The 20,350-nt window shown below is 37.2% G+C and overlaps 1 protein-coding gene across 6 annotated transcripts in view; it reads left to right on the forward strand.

Moving 5' to 3' along the window:
- Positions 1-17,540, forward strand: part of LOC121872621 (calcium-activated chloride channel regulator 1-like) — a 149,391-nt gene extending 131,851 nt beyond the window's left edge. For 3 of the 6 annotated variants that reach the window (XM_042375521.1, XM_042375523.1, XM_042375524.1), the window contains 3 exons: positions 8,279-8,441; positions 10,635-10,836; positions 12,400-17,540. In XM_042375521.1, coding sequence (XP_042231455.1) covers positions 8,279-8,441; positions 10,635-10,836; positions 12,400-12,634 — 600 coding nt within the window. In that variant the 3' untranslated portion in view covers positions 12,635-17,540. Of the gene's footprint in view, positions 1-8,278; positions 8,442-10,634; positions 10,837-12,399 lie in introns of those variants that run through there. The other 3 variants (XM_042375522.1, XR_006090128.1, XR_006090127.1) reach the window with 3 other exon arrangements.
- The last annotated feature ends 2,810 nt before the right edge of the window (positions 17,541-20,350 follow it).

Raw genomic sequence — 20,350 nt, forward strand, 5'->3', positions numbered from 1 at the left:
GGAAAACCAGGTATAGTAATAAATAATACCTCAAACTAAAGTTAGGATAATATAATTGACATTGCTGGATTCCTTGTAAGACCAGGAATATTTTGAATATAAATGTCATATATTTTGCACAAAAGATAACATATTTACTCAGAGTAAACATTATATCTAAAATTTGTATGTCTAATGCAAAATCTATGATGTTTATATTCAAAATGATCATCAAATTGTAAAAATTCCAACAGTGTAAATATATTCTGGCCGGGTAATTTGTATGAATTTTATGAGCTAAAACAAATATCTTCAGTTAATAAAAAAAAAAATATTCTTCACGACACTATATGTCAATCAAAGTACCCCACCTTGCCTTCCCCCCTCTTTCAACCAGCCAGATGGTCGGTCTGTCCCAACCCTCCCCCCACCCCCCACCAACCCTCCCTTCAAGAGAAAGGTTGGGTGAAAAAACTAGATTTTAACATTTAGTATTAAATAATACCTCAGATTAAAGTTAGGATAATATAATTGACATTGCTGGATTCCTTGTAAAACCAGGAATATTTTGAATATAAATGTCATATATTTTGCACAAAAGATAACATATTTACTCAGAGTAAACATTATATCTAAAATTTGTATGTCTAATGCAAAATATATGATGTTTATATTCAAAATGATCATCAAATTGCAAGAATTCCAGCAATGTAAATTATATTCTGGCCGGGTAATTTGTATGAATTTTATGAGCTAAAACAAATATCTTCAGTTAATAAAAAAAAATATTCTTCACACGTGCCAGGTGGTCGGTCGCCGGTCCCTTCCTCCCTCCCACCCCCCACCAACCCTCCCTACCAGATGAATGTGTGGGAATACCAGACTGTTTACCTTTTTAGTAATAAATAATAAATCAGACTAAAGTTAGGATAATATAATTGACATTGCTGGATTCCTTGTAAGACCAGGAATATTTTGAATATAAATGTCATATATTTTGCACAAAAGATAACATATTTACTCAGAGTAAACATTATATCTAAAATTTGTATGTCTAATGCAAAATCTATGATGTTTATATTCAAAATGATCATCAAATTGTAAGAATTCCAGTAATGTAAATTATATTCTGGCCGGATAATTTGTATGAATTTTATGAGCTAAATAAAAAAATTATACTTCACCCGCGTAAAGGGGTACACCCACCGCGGAATGTGAGCATCCTGGGTTCTGGCAGGGCACCGTGTAAACGTGGAAACCCGGAATGTGGGACCGCGTAAAGTGAGGGTTGACTGTACAAATTTTAGATCTAATGTAAGAATTTTGATTAGAAAGCGCAAAAATTTTATCTTTTGTGCAATATATATGACGTTTAAATTCAAATTATTGGCAGTCTTGCAAGGAATCCAGCAATGTCAATTATATTATCCTAACTTTAGTCTGTGGTATTATTTATTACTAAAAATGTAAGCCTAGTGTTTTCACCCAAAAATTTCTCAGAGAGGGAGGAGCCAGCGAGCGTGGAAGAGGGGGGGAGTTGTGTCCATTATAGGTAGTCCCCGACTTACGACCACATGGACTTACATCCATTGATACTTACAACCTGCTCTGACCGTACGTCCGTCGGGACATACGACCGCGGCAGTCGTGACCAAAAATATTTTCAAATGACGTGCGATTTTCTATACCGAAACGTTTCCGTCCGGGGCAAGAGGGTGGCACATCTCGGGTCGCCTCATGGGTACACTCACTCAGTGGAGCGCTTAGTTTGTGTTTGGCTATCGTATCCTATACTGATCGCGCTGTGAACTTTCGTTATTATCGTATTTAATTGACTTTATAATGACTGGAAAGCGTAAAAGTGAGAGTGTTGGTGGTGTTCCAAAGAAAAGGAGATAGGCAATTACTTTTGAGATAAAAATGAAGATAATAACACAGCATGAGAATGGAAAAACAGTAGCAACAATCTCACGCGACCTAGGTTTCTCGCACTCGACTATATCCACTATTCTGAAGGACAAGGAATGTATTCGTGAAGTAGTGAAAGGAACAACACCTATAAAGGGAACTATAATATCAAAGAGAAGACAAGGTCCTATTCACGATATGGAAAAATTATTGGTGATATGGATAGAAGACCAGATACAGAAGCGTGTACCCTTAAGCCTTCTAACCATACAGGCTAAAGCAAGAAGCCTGTTCCAAAGCCTGAAGGAGCAGGCAGGAGATGAATGTGATCAAACCTTTACAGGAAGTCATGGGTGGTTTGATAGATTTAAAAAACGCTACAGTCTACACAATGTTAAGGTGAGTGGAGAGGCAGCTAGTGCCGATGTTGGTGCTGCCGAAGCTTTTAAGGAGGAGTTAGATGATGTGATTGTGGAAGGGAATTATTTGCCTGAGCAAATATTCAATGTGGATGAGACTGGATTATTGTGGAAACGCATGCCTGAGCGGACATACATCCACAAAGAGGCAAAAAAAATGCCCGGATTCAAGGCATTCAAGGACAGAATTACACTTCTGTTGGGGGGGGAATGTTGCTGGTTTCAAGCTAAAGCCCTTCATGATCTATCATTCAGAGAACCCCAGGGTTTTTAAACATGTCAGCAAGCACACACTGCTAGTGTTTTATCGCAGTAATAAGAGAGCCTGGGTGACACTAGTACTGTTTGAGGATTGGTTCATAACTTGTTTCATTCCACGAGCCAAGGAGTATTGTCTGCAACAACAGATTCCATTCAAGATTTACTGATTTTGGATAATACTCCGGGACACCCACCACACCTGGACGACATGCACCCTGATGTTAAGGTAGTGTACATTCCACCTAACACTACCTCTATCATCCAACCCATGGATCAAGGTGCTATTGCTGCCTTTAAAGTGTATTATTTACGCACGACCTTCGCTCAGGCTGTTGCTGCTACTGAAGGTGAGAAAACGTTCAGAGAGTTTTGGAAGGAGTACAACATTTTGTCATGTATAAAGAACATTAGTGCAGCATGGGATCAGATTACAAAACATTGCATGAATGGAATATGGAAGAAAATCCTGAAAAGATATGTGAACAGTTTCAAAGGATTTAATGAAAATGAAGTTATTTCGGATATTAGTAACAAGATAGTGGAGTTAGGTAAACAGCTGGAGTTAGAAATTGCTAATGAAGATGTTAGACAGTTGATTGAAAGTGTAGCAGAAGAGCTCAGTAACGAGGATCTTAATGAACTAGATGCACAGAAAATTGCAGAGGAAGAAGAGAGACAAAATGTAGAAGAAGAACCTGCACCCCCCCAAAAAGTTTTCAGTGAAACATATGGCAGAGGCATTTGCTACAATTAATAAAGGAATGCAAATGTTTGACGGCATGGATCAAAATTATGAGCGTTATGCCAAAGTTGACAGAATGGGCCAAGAGTCACTAGCTTGCTACAGGGAGATTTATAATGAAAAGAAAAACAAACTGTGCAGTCTAAATTGGACATCTATTTCAAGAAGTCCCCCAGTGCTGTCTCCTCACACCCCACCAGTGCTGCCTCTTCACTCCCTCAAGATGATCCAATACCTTCAACCAGCAAGTTTCCACAGTACATAAACCTGTCTGAAGAAAGCGACATTGATGACCCACCCAGCCCTGTCTCCTCTTCTGCTTCTTCCAATTAATATAGTCTCCATGTATCCTGTAAATAGAAAATTATGGGGACCCTGTGTGCATTCAGCTGACTACATTTAAGGTAAGTGCTCAGTCACACTGTATCCATTCCTCATTATTTATTACTTTTACTGTACTGTATCCATTCCTCATTATTTATTACGTTTAGTGTACTGTATTTCATTGTAGATTTTTTATTTTTTTTTGAAAAAAAAAAAAAAATTGAAAATTTTTTGGGGGGAAATTTTGTTTTTCTATGTCGGACTTACGACCATGTCGGACTTACGACCTGGATTTGGGTCCCTAACCCAGTCGTAAGTCGGGGAGCACCTGTATTTGAATGGACATTAACCGGCGACTGTATTTCTCTTAAATATTAATTGTGTGTGCATACCATCATAAAATTAAGATGTTATTTTTACTACAACGTAGGTATTGTGTCGGAAAAGTGGAGTTTGGGGGTCGGCCCAGTCTCTATTTCAATTAATCCCATATGTTCTGTTATTTCATTTACGCGTTTCTCGTTTTACGCGGGCCTCAACAGGTTCAATTGACCGCGTAAATGCAGACTCCACTGTATACTGTATTGAAAAAAAATATAAAATTGACAAAATACATGTAAATATATGTGTACCTATGCAAGCAACTTTTGCCTCAAGTGTTTCTACTCATCCAAAAGGTTGAGCATACAGGTTTTTAATGTGTTTTTTATGTACAGTATTTCAAAACATGAATTTTTTTTAAACCCTTAAAGCCCGGGCGACGTAAGACCCACTGAACCCCCCACATGGGCATATATATATTTTTATCCTTTGTCACCTTAAAAATTGGTTAATCAATATAAGAAAAACACCAGAAGGATGTACTTACATTCTAATATGGTTGGATAGTTGTCTGGAGTGTTGATAAGCAGTGTCGAGTGATGAAAGATGCCTTGTTTGAAGCTACTGTGCACAGCCCATAGCGAGCAGAAAGTAATGTTGACACTCACTTGTAATACACAGTTCTTACTTGAAGGCACTTTTATATCATATTTATATCTAATAGCTACTACAAAGCACAAAATATTTCTACTTGCCTCAAAACTATAAAATACTGAACAGTAAGAATATTCAGGCAGCACAAAACTTATCTTTTTTTTCTTATCATTACTTTCAAATATATACAATACAGTATACAGTACTAGGTATATATGTATACGCCTAGCATAAACTCGCCAGGCCAACATACAGGCAATTAAAACATCTAATAATTACTTAAATACATAATATTAGGAGGACACGTCGCTACCTGGCATTTAATTGCAATTATCAAAACCCTCTCCCGCGCCCTTCATCATACACATTGCTACCGTCATCTTCTTGCCTGGTGAATCAGCTGTAAACGCGCACAAAGAAGGCTTCACTAATTTGTGTTGTAATAGCTGAAATATTAAGTCCACAAGGATTTTACTTACGGTAATTATACATCTAAGCAAGGTGAGAAAATTGAGTGACTTTAATTTTGGTTATGTTTCTCAGATATTGCGTTTGGAGTAGTTTTTTATACGGTTTGGTCGAGCATGGCGATCGCGGCTCGTCTTCTATCTACGAAGACAGTCGAACTTAGTGACTAATAATTCTCTGTTTTCAAGTCACTTAGTGAATGACGTTTATTTTTTGCCCTTCCTGAACACAGCTCCTCCTTGACTTACGTTTGGGTTAGGGACCCAAATCCAGGTCGTAAGTCGAAATGGCTGTAAGTCGAAAATACTTAATTAATACATAGAAAATCTAAAATGGGTGTCTCTTTTTCTTCTCAGCACCACAAAACTCTCACTTTTAAGCTTGCCAGCCATTTTAAAGGGAATTACAAACGAAAATTTTGTCTGTGTATTGACGTTGGGACTCGAAAATACGTAATTTGACAAAATTTTGGTACATCTGAGGCAGGTCGTAAGTGTGGGTGGTCGTAAATCGAGTAGGTTGCAAGTCGGGGAGGAGCTGTATATATAAAATTTTTTAACCCCAATTCTTACTGTGCAAGTGTTGTGATAAGTACCATGGTAAATGTGGCCATCCCTATCCCTCTTCTCATGTTCGTTCACGAAACTTTTCGGGCTTCTGCCCTGGGTTTTCTGATTACTCTCAGCATGCAGGCCAGAGTTAAGTTTTTCTCTTCATAACTCTATTTTATTCATGTCCTCAGTAGTGGGTTCAGCCTATCCAGGCGAACTTTAGTGAGGTTGCTAGTCTTAGTGATCCTTCCGGACGTTGACCTTCCGGTCTTACTAGCAATCTAGAGTTATGTTGGGATGAACTTTGTATCATCGGTATGGGTTAAATGAGAACCCTTCAAACGGTGGAATTCTCACCCCAATACATCTTGCCAGAATAATGGTGAACGAAGTTAGCCAATGGAGCACTATGGTAGCAGCTCAGCACTGTCAACCCTTCCGGGTGACTGATACTCACTCAAGCATCATTGCTCAAGCATGATTAATTGAAGCGATGATGTCTGTGCAACCTGATTGGCAACAAATAGAAAACTTTGTGATCCCTCAAAAATTAGTGCTCTGAATTGTAGTGAGCTTGATTAAGAAACAAAGTTCAATGAGCCGAGGGACATTTGAGATAAGAGAAGGGAGAGGTGTATGATACAGTGAGTTAGTTGTTTACGATTGTCTCACTGATAACTCATAGAACAATAGAGGTATTAAATGAAATAAATTACTGAAATATCACAGTTACGAGTCATATTGATTATGTTTGGGAGAAAATGTAATCTCCCTTATATTATTATGATGATACAATGTGACTCATAGTGTTCCTCCTAGTTTAGATGAGTGATGTGCAACTGGAGGATAAAGGACATTTGTCTGGACTGCTAGATGACGGAGGAGACCACGGAATTGTCTCTGGTGAGTTAGTGTTGAGTGAGGAGCTACAATTATTGGATGGCTCAGCTCATACACTATACATACAAGGAAGGCTCCATCATTAGAAGATATGAATTCAGTAGTAGTAGTTTCACCTATGACCCAAGGGGGCCCATACTACATGTAATTATCAAGGATGTAGAGCCACTTGGATTACTAAGTTAGATCCTCATTTGGCTTGCATAATTCATAGCAGCTGTGTCTCAGACAACCTGTTTTCACCATTGGATTGTGCAGTTTGTTATGATCTATTTTTTAAATTAATCAAACTGCAGGAGATAAGAAGGATTTTTTGAAGAGCCAAATTAAAAATTGATGGAATAAGGCCTCGAAGAGTAAATTCCTAAATGTAAACTGGAAAGATCCTAAGTTGGCAGAAAGTTTAAAATTATGGGTGATAGGTAAGAGACTTAATCCCCAGTTAGACCAACCTGCTTCTGCTAAGAAAAGTAGATTATGGGATATCCAGGATAATGAGGCAGTAGGAAGGTTGCAAGAACCTCTACCTAGTCAGCCCAATTTTAGTGGATTCCAGGATCAGGATGAGGAAGTTGGCACTAATCAAAGTATTCAGTCACTAGAGCAGGGAGAACCTGTTCAGACTGACTTCATCCTGTCCCCATTTTGGCAACCTCTTCTACCTGGGGCAAAAGTGTTGGTTACTATGAGTGGAACCAGCCTGCTGTCAACTCAAATGCAGCTGATGGAGAACATTGAGTGTAAGGATAGAATATTATTGTAATACAACAGTTTTTTAACTGAAAACCATTCGAAAAGCGATTACGGCAACATCTTTTGAACGAAAGAAAGCGAGTCATTGCTTTCGTCACTTTCCACTGTAATTCGTACGTCATTTCAGCAAAATATTACATTTCCATATTCTCAGAAATAAATAGTAGTTTTGCTGAAACGTAATGCATTTCAATGTAAATTAGGATAAACTACATGAAAACAAAAGACTTTACCTAGCCACCGGATGTTCAAGATATGTTACTCGTTTTTTTAGTAGTTTTCGGTTAAAATACTCTTATATTAGTGATATTCTATTCATACTGTGCTTGATATAATACATTCACGGAAATGTAATATTTTTGCAACTACAATGCTGATGTCAACACAAGCGTGGTTACAGCGAGACTGACTGAGTGAGGGAGAGCTATGCGTGTGTGTGTGAGGTTGCGGGAGCGGGCGGTGTCCCGTGTTCGGTGCCGCGCGCGAGTTGAATGGCGCGCGATTTGAATGTACTTCAATAACTTCAATGTACAGAATATTCCTCCGGCGGGGCAATCCGCGTATTTGCAAATCCGTGTGTTATAAACCCGAGTATGTTAAGGGCCGACTGAATTCCATAAGGGTGAATTTTTTCCATAACCCAAAATTATGGTCATAATTTCAAAGTTCCAGTAGGGTGAAATTCCATAACCAGAGATTCCATAACCCAAGGGGATGTCTGTACTTTACTAGTACTGTTATAAAAATTTTGTAGAATAGTTTCATAATACAGTAGATACTGATTGTATTAGTTCCTTTGCTGTATCATCAATTATTTTGATAGAGGTACATCTCCCATATATCAATATTTATTTTTCTTTGGAGTTCTACGGTGGTATTTTCAGGGTCAGCTCCTTAGTATTTTTGTCCACTGTTAACTTTTGAATTGCTAGCTGAAGATACAATAATGAAACTGACAATAATTGCAGGAAAGTATACTATATTTCACTTGTTAACAGGTAACTGCAATACCAGTACCTGCATCAGATTTTCATCCTCCTGCAGCCGTGAGAGACTTACGTATTGTTCTCTTGGATGATGTTGAAGGTCCTTCAGACTTTAACAGGGTCAACATTAGTCTCATTTGGACTGCTACCGGTGATGATCTGGATGTTGGTAGTGGTGAGTGAAAAGTAATTTTTTTTAACTAACCATCAGTTTTAGAAGCTCTGATTTATACTCATGAGTCAGGTAAAGTAATTTTTAATACTGTCACTATACTCCCTATAATGAAATTCATTTTAACTAGAATATTTAATTCATTATTGAAAGTTCTTCCTAACTCTCCCTACAGAATCATTCAAAGACTTATCAGCTCTGTTGAGCAAACAAAGTGATAATAACTATTATGTATAATGAGTAAATATGACTTTTCTAGGAAAATTATAAGAGTTAAGAAAGTCCTGTAGGTTCTGTAGGCAGGTGGTGTATTTTTTCATACAAAATATCAGACTGAAAGATAAGATGTAAATTCAGCAAATAATGATGCATACTGGATGCAAATGGGAGGTGAATCAGCTGCTATTTGCAGAGGACACTTCTTTATTGGGTAAGTTAAGTTGGAAAAAATCCAATACTGTGTCAGTGAATGAGTATAGAAGTTTCTTCAATACTCAGAAAATAATGACAGTGAATGTGAACAAAAGTAAATTGATGGAAATGAGAAGACAAAGGAGACATAGAGAAATAAATGTTAGTTTGAGAAGAAATTAAACAAAGATAGATACTGTACAATTATAAAACTGTATATCATTTTGTTTTAAGTCATACTGAATCCCAGGGGATTGATGGTGTAACTAATATATAACTGCAGACTGCAGCAGTTATACTCCCACTTGAATCTGCAGTGACAAGCATATGATGATGTGCATATCCTGCTAACAGTATCTGCCAGGGCTTTTATGATTTTTGGCAATGAAAGTATGATACTATCAGGCTTGAAACTTGTTAGTGTAACTGACAAATCTAGTTTTCTTCTGAAATTGTCCTTTAGCCTAACCTCGCCTTTTCCTCAGCAAGTAAACTTCTTGCCACCACAATAAATGCTTTTGCCCAGTGGTCCTCAGTAGTTGGTACTTTATGTCCTCAGTAGTTGGTCACTTCTGTCACAATTTGGAGTTCATATGACTACAACTGGCTTTATTGTCAGTAAGCTTATTAGTAGGGTGCCAAATCGCTATGAATTCTTTTACCTTTACCTAGTGGCTATTCACTTGAGGTGGCCATGCCAATGGAAGGAGGCCAGTGGCCTATGTAGGATTCCTCCATTGTTCTTAATAATTTTGTCAAGGGCTATTTTGAAGCCCAGTACTGTTCATAATTCCACAGCTAGGTTGGTAGATCATTTCATAGGTCTACCACCCTCTGTGTGAAGAAGTATTTCCTTATGTTTGTTCTATATGATAGCTTGGCAAGCTTGTACACTAATGCCCCCATTAAAGTCATTGTTAGGTTCCTGAAAACCACGACGTTAAGTGAAAATGATTTTACCATAGACACAATGATATAAATCAGGGTTATGTTCCTTGGGTACATTTTGGTCAAAATTTTCTCACAACTTGCCATAAATGTTTCTCTTTCAGTACTATCACCTTCTTGTTTTAAAGTCTCAAATAACTTAAGAGCTTTTGCCTGTATGGAGAGCAATGAACATGGAAAGTTTTGCTATGTTGATCCTCAATCCACATGTTCAGCATTCTTTCCATATTTTCCATAATGCCACTTTTGTTGTGAGTTAACTTTGTATAAGATAATGGAGTAACACTTTTAGCAAATGATTTGATATTTTCTGGACACAGTAGGTACATACCAGTTCAATAAACTTTCATTCTTATAAACTAATTTATGGGTAGACGACATTTGGTGATCGTAGTAATGGTGGTACTGATGGTAATTTTCGCTTAGGGTGCTCCTTTGTTTACTTTTTGTAGAGTTTAATTTGAATGATTTTTTTTTAATGGTATTTTATATAGTTGTCTTTTCCCCAAAAAATTCTATGCAGTAAAATAGAATTTTGGCTGCATAGTATAACAAACCTGGAACAAAAATAAAATTCCGTAAGTGTGAAATTCTGTATAAAGGGGGTTCCGTATATCAAGGACTCTCTACAGTTACCAAATTACTTGGCTCATATTATACAGGATGGTTTGCAACGAACTTCTGCTGTTGACTGCACACACATATTTTTTTTTTTTTTTTGCCAAACTACTGTATACTATGTGTAAAAATGTAGTGCCTTTATTGACTTGTCAGACTGAACTTTACCATCATGTCAGTGTCACACTTTAATTCTCGACTACATTTCTTTCACCTCAGCAGCGCAGTATGTACTTCGTATGACAAGTAACAGAAATGATTTATCAGAGAACCGCTTTAACAACGCATCCAGTGAGACTATAATTTATGACTCCCCTGTTGAAGCTGGAGAAAATATCAACAAAACTGAGGAACTATTACTTCAGAGGGACATTACTTTTTTCTTTGCTCTCCAAGCAGTGGATGATGTGGGAAGAAAAAGGTAAGTCTATAGTAAGGAGTTCACAGTACTGTATTTATACAGTATATTTTTATCCCAGCAGGAATTACAATATCAGGGTAATATCTTCGTTTCTTCCATCTTCACACAACAAAACCAAGTTGTTTACTCACAAAAACTCTTCATACTCCTTTTCAACTAAACATCTATCATCCTGGGAAAATAAAGTTTTTGTCACTTTGTTTTTCTTTTATATCTCTACTGTATCACACTTCTTATGAAGCCTTTCTTTTTTGTGGGCTTGATAGCACTAATGCTAAAATATTTGAAATGGCATTTTGTGAGTGCAGTTTAATGACCTATCAATCATTATAATGATGGATTTTGAACACACGAGATTTATCACTTAAATATTTTATGATTGTCCATTGAGTTAGTTTGCCTCTGAGACAATCCTATTTTAAAGTTCTCTTAGAGGATTATTTTCTTCATTTTAAAAGTAGAAAGACCACTTAATAGCCTTGTGGAATGTATGTTAGGGCTGTAATAGCCCTAGTGGTCTGTATGTTATGCTATTAATAGGCTTTGTGGACTGTATGTTGGCACTGTATATAGTTCTTATGGACTGTATGTTAAGGCTGTTTATAGGCCTTATGGACTATATTGGTGCTCTTTATAGCTCTTGTGGACTGTATGTTAGTGCTCTTTATAGCTACTGTGGACTGTACATTGGAGCTGTTTATAGCCCTTGTGGACGACAGTATGTTGGAGCTGTTTATTGCTCTTGCAGATTATATGTTGGGGTTATTTATAGCCCAGGTGTAGATTTTCATTTGTAAAAGACTGACTCTCTATTGAGAAATATCACATGCTTGTGGGATTCTATTTTTTATTTCCCATCAAGAATGTAGAAAACACACAAAGTTTTATGGTTTCCCATTAGGATGTTCATAAGACCGTAAGTCTGTCTAACAACAGATCTTAGTACTATATACAAGTCAAATGAAATATTGTCAAGTCATATTGTCTGTACAGACAGTAAATTTCACAACCACAGACACTTTGATGAGGGCTACAGCACATAGCTAAAGTCAGAAAAATTGAGTTTTCTTGTTTCACACATCAATTGTCATAATAATCATGAAAGATTAGGTGCACGTACATCATGGGGATTCTTGCAGTGTCATATTAAATGTATGTCTCTTTAATCTACATTCTGGCACAATTTTACCTTTCCTATGTCTTGGTTAAGATTTTCATTTAGCTATTAATAATAAAATAACCTTTGTTGCCAATATATAGTGGGGCATGTGTGTGTCCAAGTAACACAATTTTCTAATTAATATATTTTTGTGTTTTTCAATCTATTTGTCCAAACTACTTCTCTGACACCCAAAGATATGAGAAAACATCAAATAATTTGACTTTTGCAGACTGACAGACAATAATGCATTTGCTAAAGGAATAATTGAGTACTATACATAGTGGCTAAAAATATTCAAATAATCTGTACCTGTACATTACCTGATAAAAAACAAGAAAGAATACACATTTTTGCAATAATTTACTTCTGTTAATATAGATACATGATTGTCTCTCTTTCAGCCCTATTTCTAATGTCGCAGTGCTGCGGTTAGAAGACAGTCATCCCCTTATTCTACTGGAGCCAAATTCCCAGGACTCATTTCCCATATGGGCTATATTACTAATTGTTATCTTCATGGTACTGATAATTGTATTAGTAGCAGTGGTACTGTTATCAAGGAAACATGGTAATTATAGAGTTGAACATAACACTCCAGAAAGGGAGTGGATCCAGAATTCCAAAAATATATTATAGATTACAGTAAACCCTCAATAGAGAACAAGGTTTGTTTCCATAATATTTCATTCTCCGTCTGAGTTAACTTCATATGGAAAATATAGGGATGTATAATACAGTACAGTATATGTGGATCCCAGAAATTCTTTTATACTTAAAACTATTTTTCATTAAGAAGAGGGAAAAACGGCCTTTAAAACTTGCACACAAGGAGTCTAATGTCCGATAAAAAAATAAAAATAAATAAAATATATCGGCAATAATCCAGTACTGTACTGTACTAATTTTTGCCCTATTTGTTCAACTGCTTTGTTGGATACCCTCCCTCTCTCTTGCTAATTTCTAGGTCTAATCAGCAACACTTTATCAAATCCCTTCAATTTCTATTGAATTTTTGGTTCAAATTATAGGCCAGCACTTAATCGGACCTCTCTCTCTCTCTCTCTGTTGAGGACCTATTGTATATATTTTTGTGAAGTATGCGTATGTTCATATTTTACTATGTTTGATATAGATTTATTTTAGACTGTATTTAGAATATATTACAAAAGGGTGTATACATTACATTTGGATATTTATAACAACACTTACAAGTACAGTTGGCTCGATTCCTGACTTTAGCACTTAGCGTTGTCAATCCTCTCACTCCCCGAGGTATGAACCCCGAACTCTGAAGTGTGAATTCAAAGCATTCGCTAGTGAAAGAGTGAGAGCGAGGAAGAAGGGTGGGGTGGGTCAGGGTAGGTTTCTTTCTGTGTGTGTGAGGGGGGGGGGGGTGAGGATGGAAAGTGTACAGTATGTATATCAATTGGGAAAGCTTTCATTGCAGAATAACTCTTTGACAATACCGACAGGGTTTCCTCAACTGAGTGTAATCATCCAACACTAGCCAGATAAAAATACTAAATTTACAGTAGGATGAAAGGGGGATGAATTCATGCAAAAGCGAACATTTATTAGCAAATAGATTACGGATATGTTTGAATCTATATTTTGAAGAAGCAGCTAAGTTTTGTTTAACCCCTTGACTACGAGATGGAACTTCCCCAGCTGAATAAAATCGTCTGGTGGTAGCCAGAATAAAATAGATAAGAAGACGTTGTAGTGAAAGGATTAATTAGCAATCAATACAGTCAGGAAATTGGCAACACATATTTATCGTAATACAAACTGATGTGAACAAAGAATAGTTCAGTTGGCAGCAGTCAGATATAGAATCAGCAAACCACGTGGTTTAATTGTGCCAAAAAGATAGGTCCAATGGATAAAAAAATTATAACTCATAATAATAATAATATTATTATTATTATCAAATGTGCAATTTGTGATGCAAAGCTGTTGTTTAATGATGTTAAATAATAAAGTTATATGTTATGAAATGGACTTTATGGCAACCCTGGACGAAGGTGCAGGAGGAACCCTCGACTACCCACTCACTCCCCTACCCTCCCTGCTTCCACCACCCAATTCCTACTTTGGTAGTCGAATCACTACAGATAATTTACAAAGTAGAATAATGTTGTGTCCTCTCATTTCGATGAGACATTTATGATGGGAATACATATACAAGTGATACCCAGTATTTCAAGCAACAGTCATGAACCTATGAAGTAAAATCATGTTTGTTTGATTTTCTATTATCTGATTTGCTGCGGGGCAGAAGCAACTCTCGTCAGCGTGAGCCAATCACAGAATACAGTAAGCCCTCGTTTAACGTTGTTTCGTTATAACGTCACTACTCTTAAGATGCCCATGATTCAGACGTCCCAACCGATTCGTTATAACAATGTCACCCAACATGGACTACTTTGTATGGCGCATCACCCTCTCTCATCTTGGCGAGCTATGCTCTCTCATCTTGGCGCGCTACACTCTCTCGCGAAGCGTCACAGCGTCCCCAGTCTTTGTTAGGCTTCCACAGTGTACGTGTGTGCTTAAGTGTTTTTGCTATAAATACTGTACTGTAACCATTCAAAATGGCTTCCAAGCGCTCATCTAGTGTTGGTGATGCTAGTGTTGTGAAGAAGCAATGCAAGACCATTAGCCTTGCTACGAAAATGGAGGTTTTAAACCATTTTGAGAAATGAATGTGTTGTGGACATTGGTGTAGCACTAGGCCTAACCCCCACAACAGTGTGTACTATCCGGACCAGCACGGACAAGATTAAGGCTAGTGCTGGAAGTGGTACTTCTTTAAGTGCAACAAAGACAAGTCGTGCTCGAAGCACAGTGATAGGGAAGATGGAGAAGATGCTGGCTATGTGGATAGAGGACCAGAATCAACGCAATGCCCCAGTGAGCTTTATGGTCATCCAGCATTAAGCAAAATCCTTGTATGATGACTTAAAAGCCATAGATGGCGAAGGATAGAAGGATGAGAACTTTACGACCAGCCAAGGATGGTTTCAACGTTTCAAGCATCATTATAACTTCCAATATTAAGATGACTGGTGAAGCCGCTAGCTCAAAGATTGTCCGCAACATGGAGTAAACTCTTCAGTGTTATAATGAGATCTACAAGGAAAAAAAGAAAAAGGAGCACAAAGCAGTCAAAGCTGGATTCTTTTTTTCGTCATCGGGAGGCAGAAGCAACATCTTTACAACAGCCTTCAAGGGAGGAGGAGTTAACAGCATCCGAGGGGGAACCCCAGTAGAGCAGGAAAGGGAGCCCCCCTCTGGGTCTCAGTGACTCACCACCCTCCTCTTCTCTGCTATCTACCACACACACTCGCTCCACCTCTGCCGATCAGTGAGTAGAATACAAAATTATTTAGTTTATTTATCTTTTTGGATGTATAATATATATTTCTATAAAAATTACATTGAATTTATGTATATGTAATGTATTTTATGGGGCAAAGGGAGGCTGGGGAACGTAACTCCCGTATTTTATCTATTTCTTATGGGGAAAATTTATTCCGTTAATGTTGTTTCCATTAATGTTGTGTTTTTCAAGAACGTAACCACGACGTTAAGCGATGACTTACTGTATAGAGACAGCCAATCACTGCTAACCTGAGGTGATATGGTGACCCCAAAGAATTACAAGGTCACTTTCGACCTCCAAGTCTACGCAGTCGCATCATCACTCTCCACGAAGAGGACCTTAGTAACCGGGTCATGTTATTCCGAGCAGCGCTAACGAAGTAGCGAGTCAGGTGGTGACGAGATAAATATATAGCCTCGTGTTTCCTAGCTGGATTCGGAAAATTTTACTACAACCACATAGTTAGCACTGGCATCTGGGCAATCCTTGTGACATGACGGCACCCATAGACAGAGTTGCTGATAACCAGGGTGTGGGAGTTATTTGTTTCAGCTACTCTTTCACATTATTGTTATTTAGAATAAATGTCCTTTTCCATATATTCTGAGTATTTTAATTACACCTTATACTACTTGCCTGCTATCGCTATACTCTGGGCTCAGTTCACCCTGACGTGAGTCAGCCTTTGTGACCGTTGCTTGAAATACTGGGTATCACTTGTATTTGTATTCTCATCATAACTGCCTCATGAAAATGAGAGGAAACAATATTATTCTACTCTGTAAATTGTCTGCAGTGATTCCACTACCAGCAACCCAGAGTACGAGTTGGGTGGTGGAGGCACGGCAGATGGGGTCGAGGGTTCCCTCTAGTGTACAACATAGAAACTTCATCACTTTTAAGACCTTTAAGCAATAATTATATCACTTTGCATCATAAATTGCTCATTTGATAAAAATAATAATAATGAGACAGTCAATAGTTTGTTACTCATTTAACCTAACTGTTTGGCACAATTGCACTATGTGGTTTGCTGATTCTATACCAGACAGCTGCCAACTGAATTACTTTTCCTCAGATCAAGTTTGTACGTATTACATAAATATGTGCTGCCCACTTCCTGATTGTTTTGATTACTAATTAATCACTTCAGTACGATGTCTTCTTATCTACTTTATTCTGGCAACCGACACACGATTTTATTCAGCTGGGAAGTTCCATCTCCTATAGATTGAAACATATCCATAATCCAACTTACTTAGAACATGAATTCGTCCCCCTCTCATCCTACTGTAGCTACAGATATATTATTTTCATCTGGCTAGCGCTAGATGATTACACCCAGCTGATGAAACCCCTATTATCAAAGCTTTATTCTACACTGTAATCTCTCCCAACTGATATACTGTACACTTTCCCTCCTCACTACTTAGTCGTACTCTGTTTCACCCCACAAGAAGACACCAACCCCCCCCCTCCCCCCCTCACACACACACTCCCTCCCACTCACTAATGAATGAATCAGTTTCACACTTCAGGATTCGGGGGTTCAAACCTGAGGGAGAGAGAGCATTGGCAATGCTCGGTGGTAAAATCAGGAGTGGAGCCAATTGTACATATACATAAACACACATGCACATACAGTACTTATACAGTACTGTATTGTACACAAAAACCTCTGTATTTTTATTTCAGTACAGTACAGTATGTGATATATTTTGTGTAATTAATTAAACAGTATAACCTTTGAAATCTGTAAAGGACCAGAAGCATGATGGATTTGTAAATTTTCTGAACAATGTCATTCCCCCTTAAAACAATGAATATCCTAAAGCAAGCTGTGATTGTGTTTAGTGGCAAGTAACTATTAAGCAGTTTTAGTTTTTGGCAAAAATCATACACTGTATTCCTTATTACTGTACTGGCATCCCCTGGGATACAGAAGGATTCCATCCCCGAAAATCTTTCCGTAACGTGAAATTCTGTAACGCGAAACTATTTTTCCCATTTGACTTCCATTATAAAAGTTGAGATGCGTTCCTACATAAATTTTTTGAGGCCCAAAAATGTGACACTAGCACATATATGAAATTAAATGGTTTTAACCACATACAATGAGTCATTCATGATGTAACATGATAATAAATGAACAAAACACTAAAATTTTACTTCCCAGAAATGATGTTGAGTGCTGCAGGAGGTGGTGCAATGAGAGTTACCTCCATAAAACATTAAGTTTAATGTCCAATGCAATTTCTTTATGAAATCTTTTATCACCACTGTTTTCACTTGAACTTGATGATCTTTTTCCACTCCTCTTAAATAAGGGTACACAGTAACACAGATGCATAACTGAACACAAACTGGGTAATAAATTCAAACTGAGCAGTGCCATTGTTGTTGTGGCTGCTACCAGCTGGAGAATGTAGCCAGAATCCACACAAAATAGATTCTATAATTTTGATAAAGTTTTTGTTCTGTATCACATTTTTTCTTTTGAAAATCTGAACGGCGAATACAGTCCTCTACTCAGACGCATAACTGAACACAGGCTGGGGAAAAATTCCAACTAAACAGCCCCATTGTTATGATGGTTACTGGGAACTGGGAAGGTAGGTGGTCTTCCAACCGCCTTGTGACTATGGCAGAGGATCAGCATGAATAATTTTTACCATTTTGGTAAAAATTTTTATTAAATATTTTTTTTTTTTTTACCCAAATTTTGTAAGGGTGACCTTTTTTTCCGCACCCCAAATTTTTGGTTATATACATAATTTAAAAATTCCGTCAGGGTGAAATTCCATAACCAGGGATTTTGTAACATGGGGGATGCCTGCACTCAAAATATGATTCAATTTGTCAGAGTAATGGAAAAGGTGAAAATATTCAAAGATAAGGTGAAAAAGATGGCATGGTCCATTAAACAAGGATACTGCAAATCATTTATAATGAGTGACAAAACAAAGCAATTGAAATAGTCCTAATCCATTTTAATAATCTTAAAATATTTTTCTGCTAAATTGAGTAGGGTTTAGTTGGTTTGTGTCATATGGTATCATTATTGGCTTTCACTTGCCTTGATTACAAGACTACTGCAACACATTTTATGCTTATTTCACTGAATTTCATTCATTCTACTTTGTTCTGGTAAGGCAATTTTTTTCAGACAAAATTAACACTTATAATTCCTGAAACTCATTGCATTGATAGGATGATGTCTTTCTTATAACTGGCACTTATCCCACAGAGTTAAGAGTAAGTCAGTTTCCCAGTGTACCTACATTGTAAGTTTTTCTTTAATTTACTTTTCCCTTTACTGTATAATTTATTCAGCTCAACAATAAACAGAACTTCAAACTCTGGCTACTGATGTGTAATAACAAACAAATGATGTGGCTGGCCTATAGAGGTTCGCACACGCCACTACAGTGACCCCTCGGTTAACGAACTCAATCCGTTCCAGAAGGTCGTTCGTTAACCGAAAAGTTCGTTAACCGAAACCATTGTTTCAATGGGTTTTTGGGTAATTGGTTCCAGCTCACCGAAAATTTCCTAAATTCAACAAAAATGGTAGAAAAGTTCACTTACTTTGAGGTGTGTATGTAGAAGGCTCCTGGATGATGATGATGGGAATTAGAATGGGGGTGGAGGAGAAGGAAGAAGAGAAGGCATTGGGGTGGAAGAGAAGTCACCCCGTGGTGCCATTTCACCCATAAAATTTTAGTTCTCTTGGTGTATTTCAAGATTATTTTCTTTAAATCAACACTGCACTGCATTATATATTGTCAATATGTAAAATATATTTCAAAATGACCAATAATTTCCTTGGAAACACAGAAAAAAGCGTTTAGTTGAAGAGAGTCTCAAGCAAGATGTTACCTCCAGTGAAAACACAGCGACTAACGCCTGTTTGCTGTGTTAAGAGGCTGGATGCCGCGCATTAAACTAGTCACTTTACCTTCAATTATGTTCAATAATTGTTAAAATGACTAAAAAATTGAATATTAAACTTTTAAAATTATTGAATAGTATAAACTTCTTGATATTTACTAAAATAGTAAGGAATTTAAGCCCTAGAACCGATTAATGTATTGGCGGACTGATACTAATGCTGGTTGCCCGGTCAGTGCAAGCGAAAACATGTTGAGGTCGGTTCGTAAGAAATTCGTTAACCGAATTTTTGTTCGTTAACCGAATTGAAGATCCTTATGGAAGGCAGTTCGTTAACCAAGGCGTTCGTTAAACGAGGGGTCACTATATTTTTCCAACCAAAATTTACCTTGGTTACTAAATCATGAATATTCTGTACTCAATTTGTAACCTATCTTAGTTTGAAATATGGCTATACACTGTATATTCATTCAGAGTACTGGACAAATCCACAAAATCAATCGGTAGCATTGACTCAAGTGAATCTAGCCGAGTACCTATTGTTTATCTGATCAGTTCAAAATAATATGTCATCTGCTATCTGTGAGCTCCAAATTGATTTTTAATATTTTTTTCTGACAATCCCTGATAACTGAGCTCTGGCTTTTGAAGGATCTACTGTACTTCAATTGATAAAGAAACAATTTATCAACAGTAAAACTGTTTTTTTTTATCCACCTTATAAGAATATTTGCCTTATCTGTAACAAGTTCAAATCATTTTTATGTTATAGTACAACCTTAAAAATCCAGAAATATTATAATAGAAAGCATTCTTGGCATGTGAATTTCCTATTTTCTGGACAGGGTCACTCCAGCCCTATATACTACTCTGCTTGAAACCATGAAGCATACTGAAGTTGTAATTCCCAAGGAAAAGTTGGTTGTTTAGTGGTGCACAGCTATTACATAAAATTTTCGAACAAAATCATGCATACAAATGTCATTAATTACAAACAACATAACAGCTTCCAAAAGGAATACACTACAGTGGAATCTCAATAAACTGGACTAATTAGGGCAGACCCCAATCCGGAA

The sequence above is a fragment of the Homarus americanus genome, unplaced genomic scaffold (genome assembly GCF_018991925.1).
Source record: "Homarus americanus isolate GMGI-L3 unplaced genomic scaffold, GMGI_Hamer_2.0 scaffold39155, whole genome shotgun sequence".
Lineage (NCBI taxonomy): Eukaryota > Metazoa > Arthropoda > Malacostraca > Decapoda > Nephropidae > Homarus > Homarus americanus.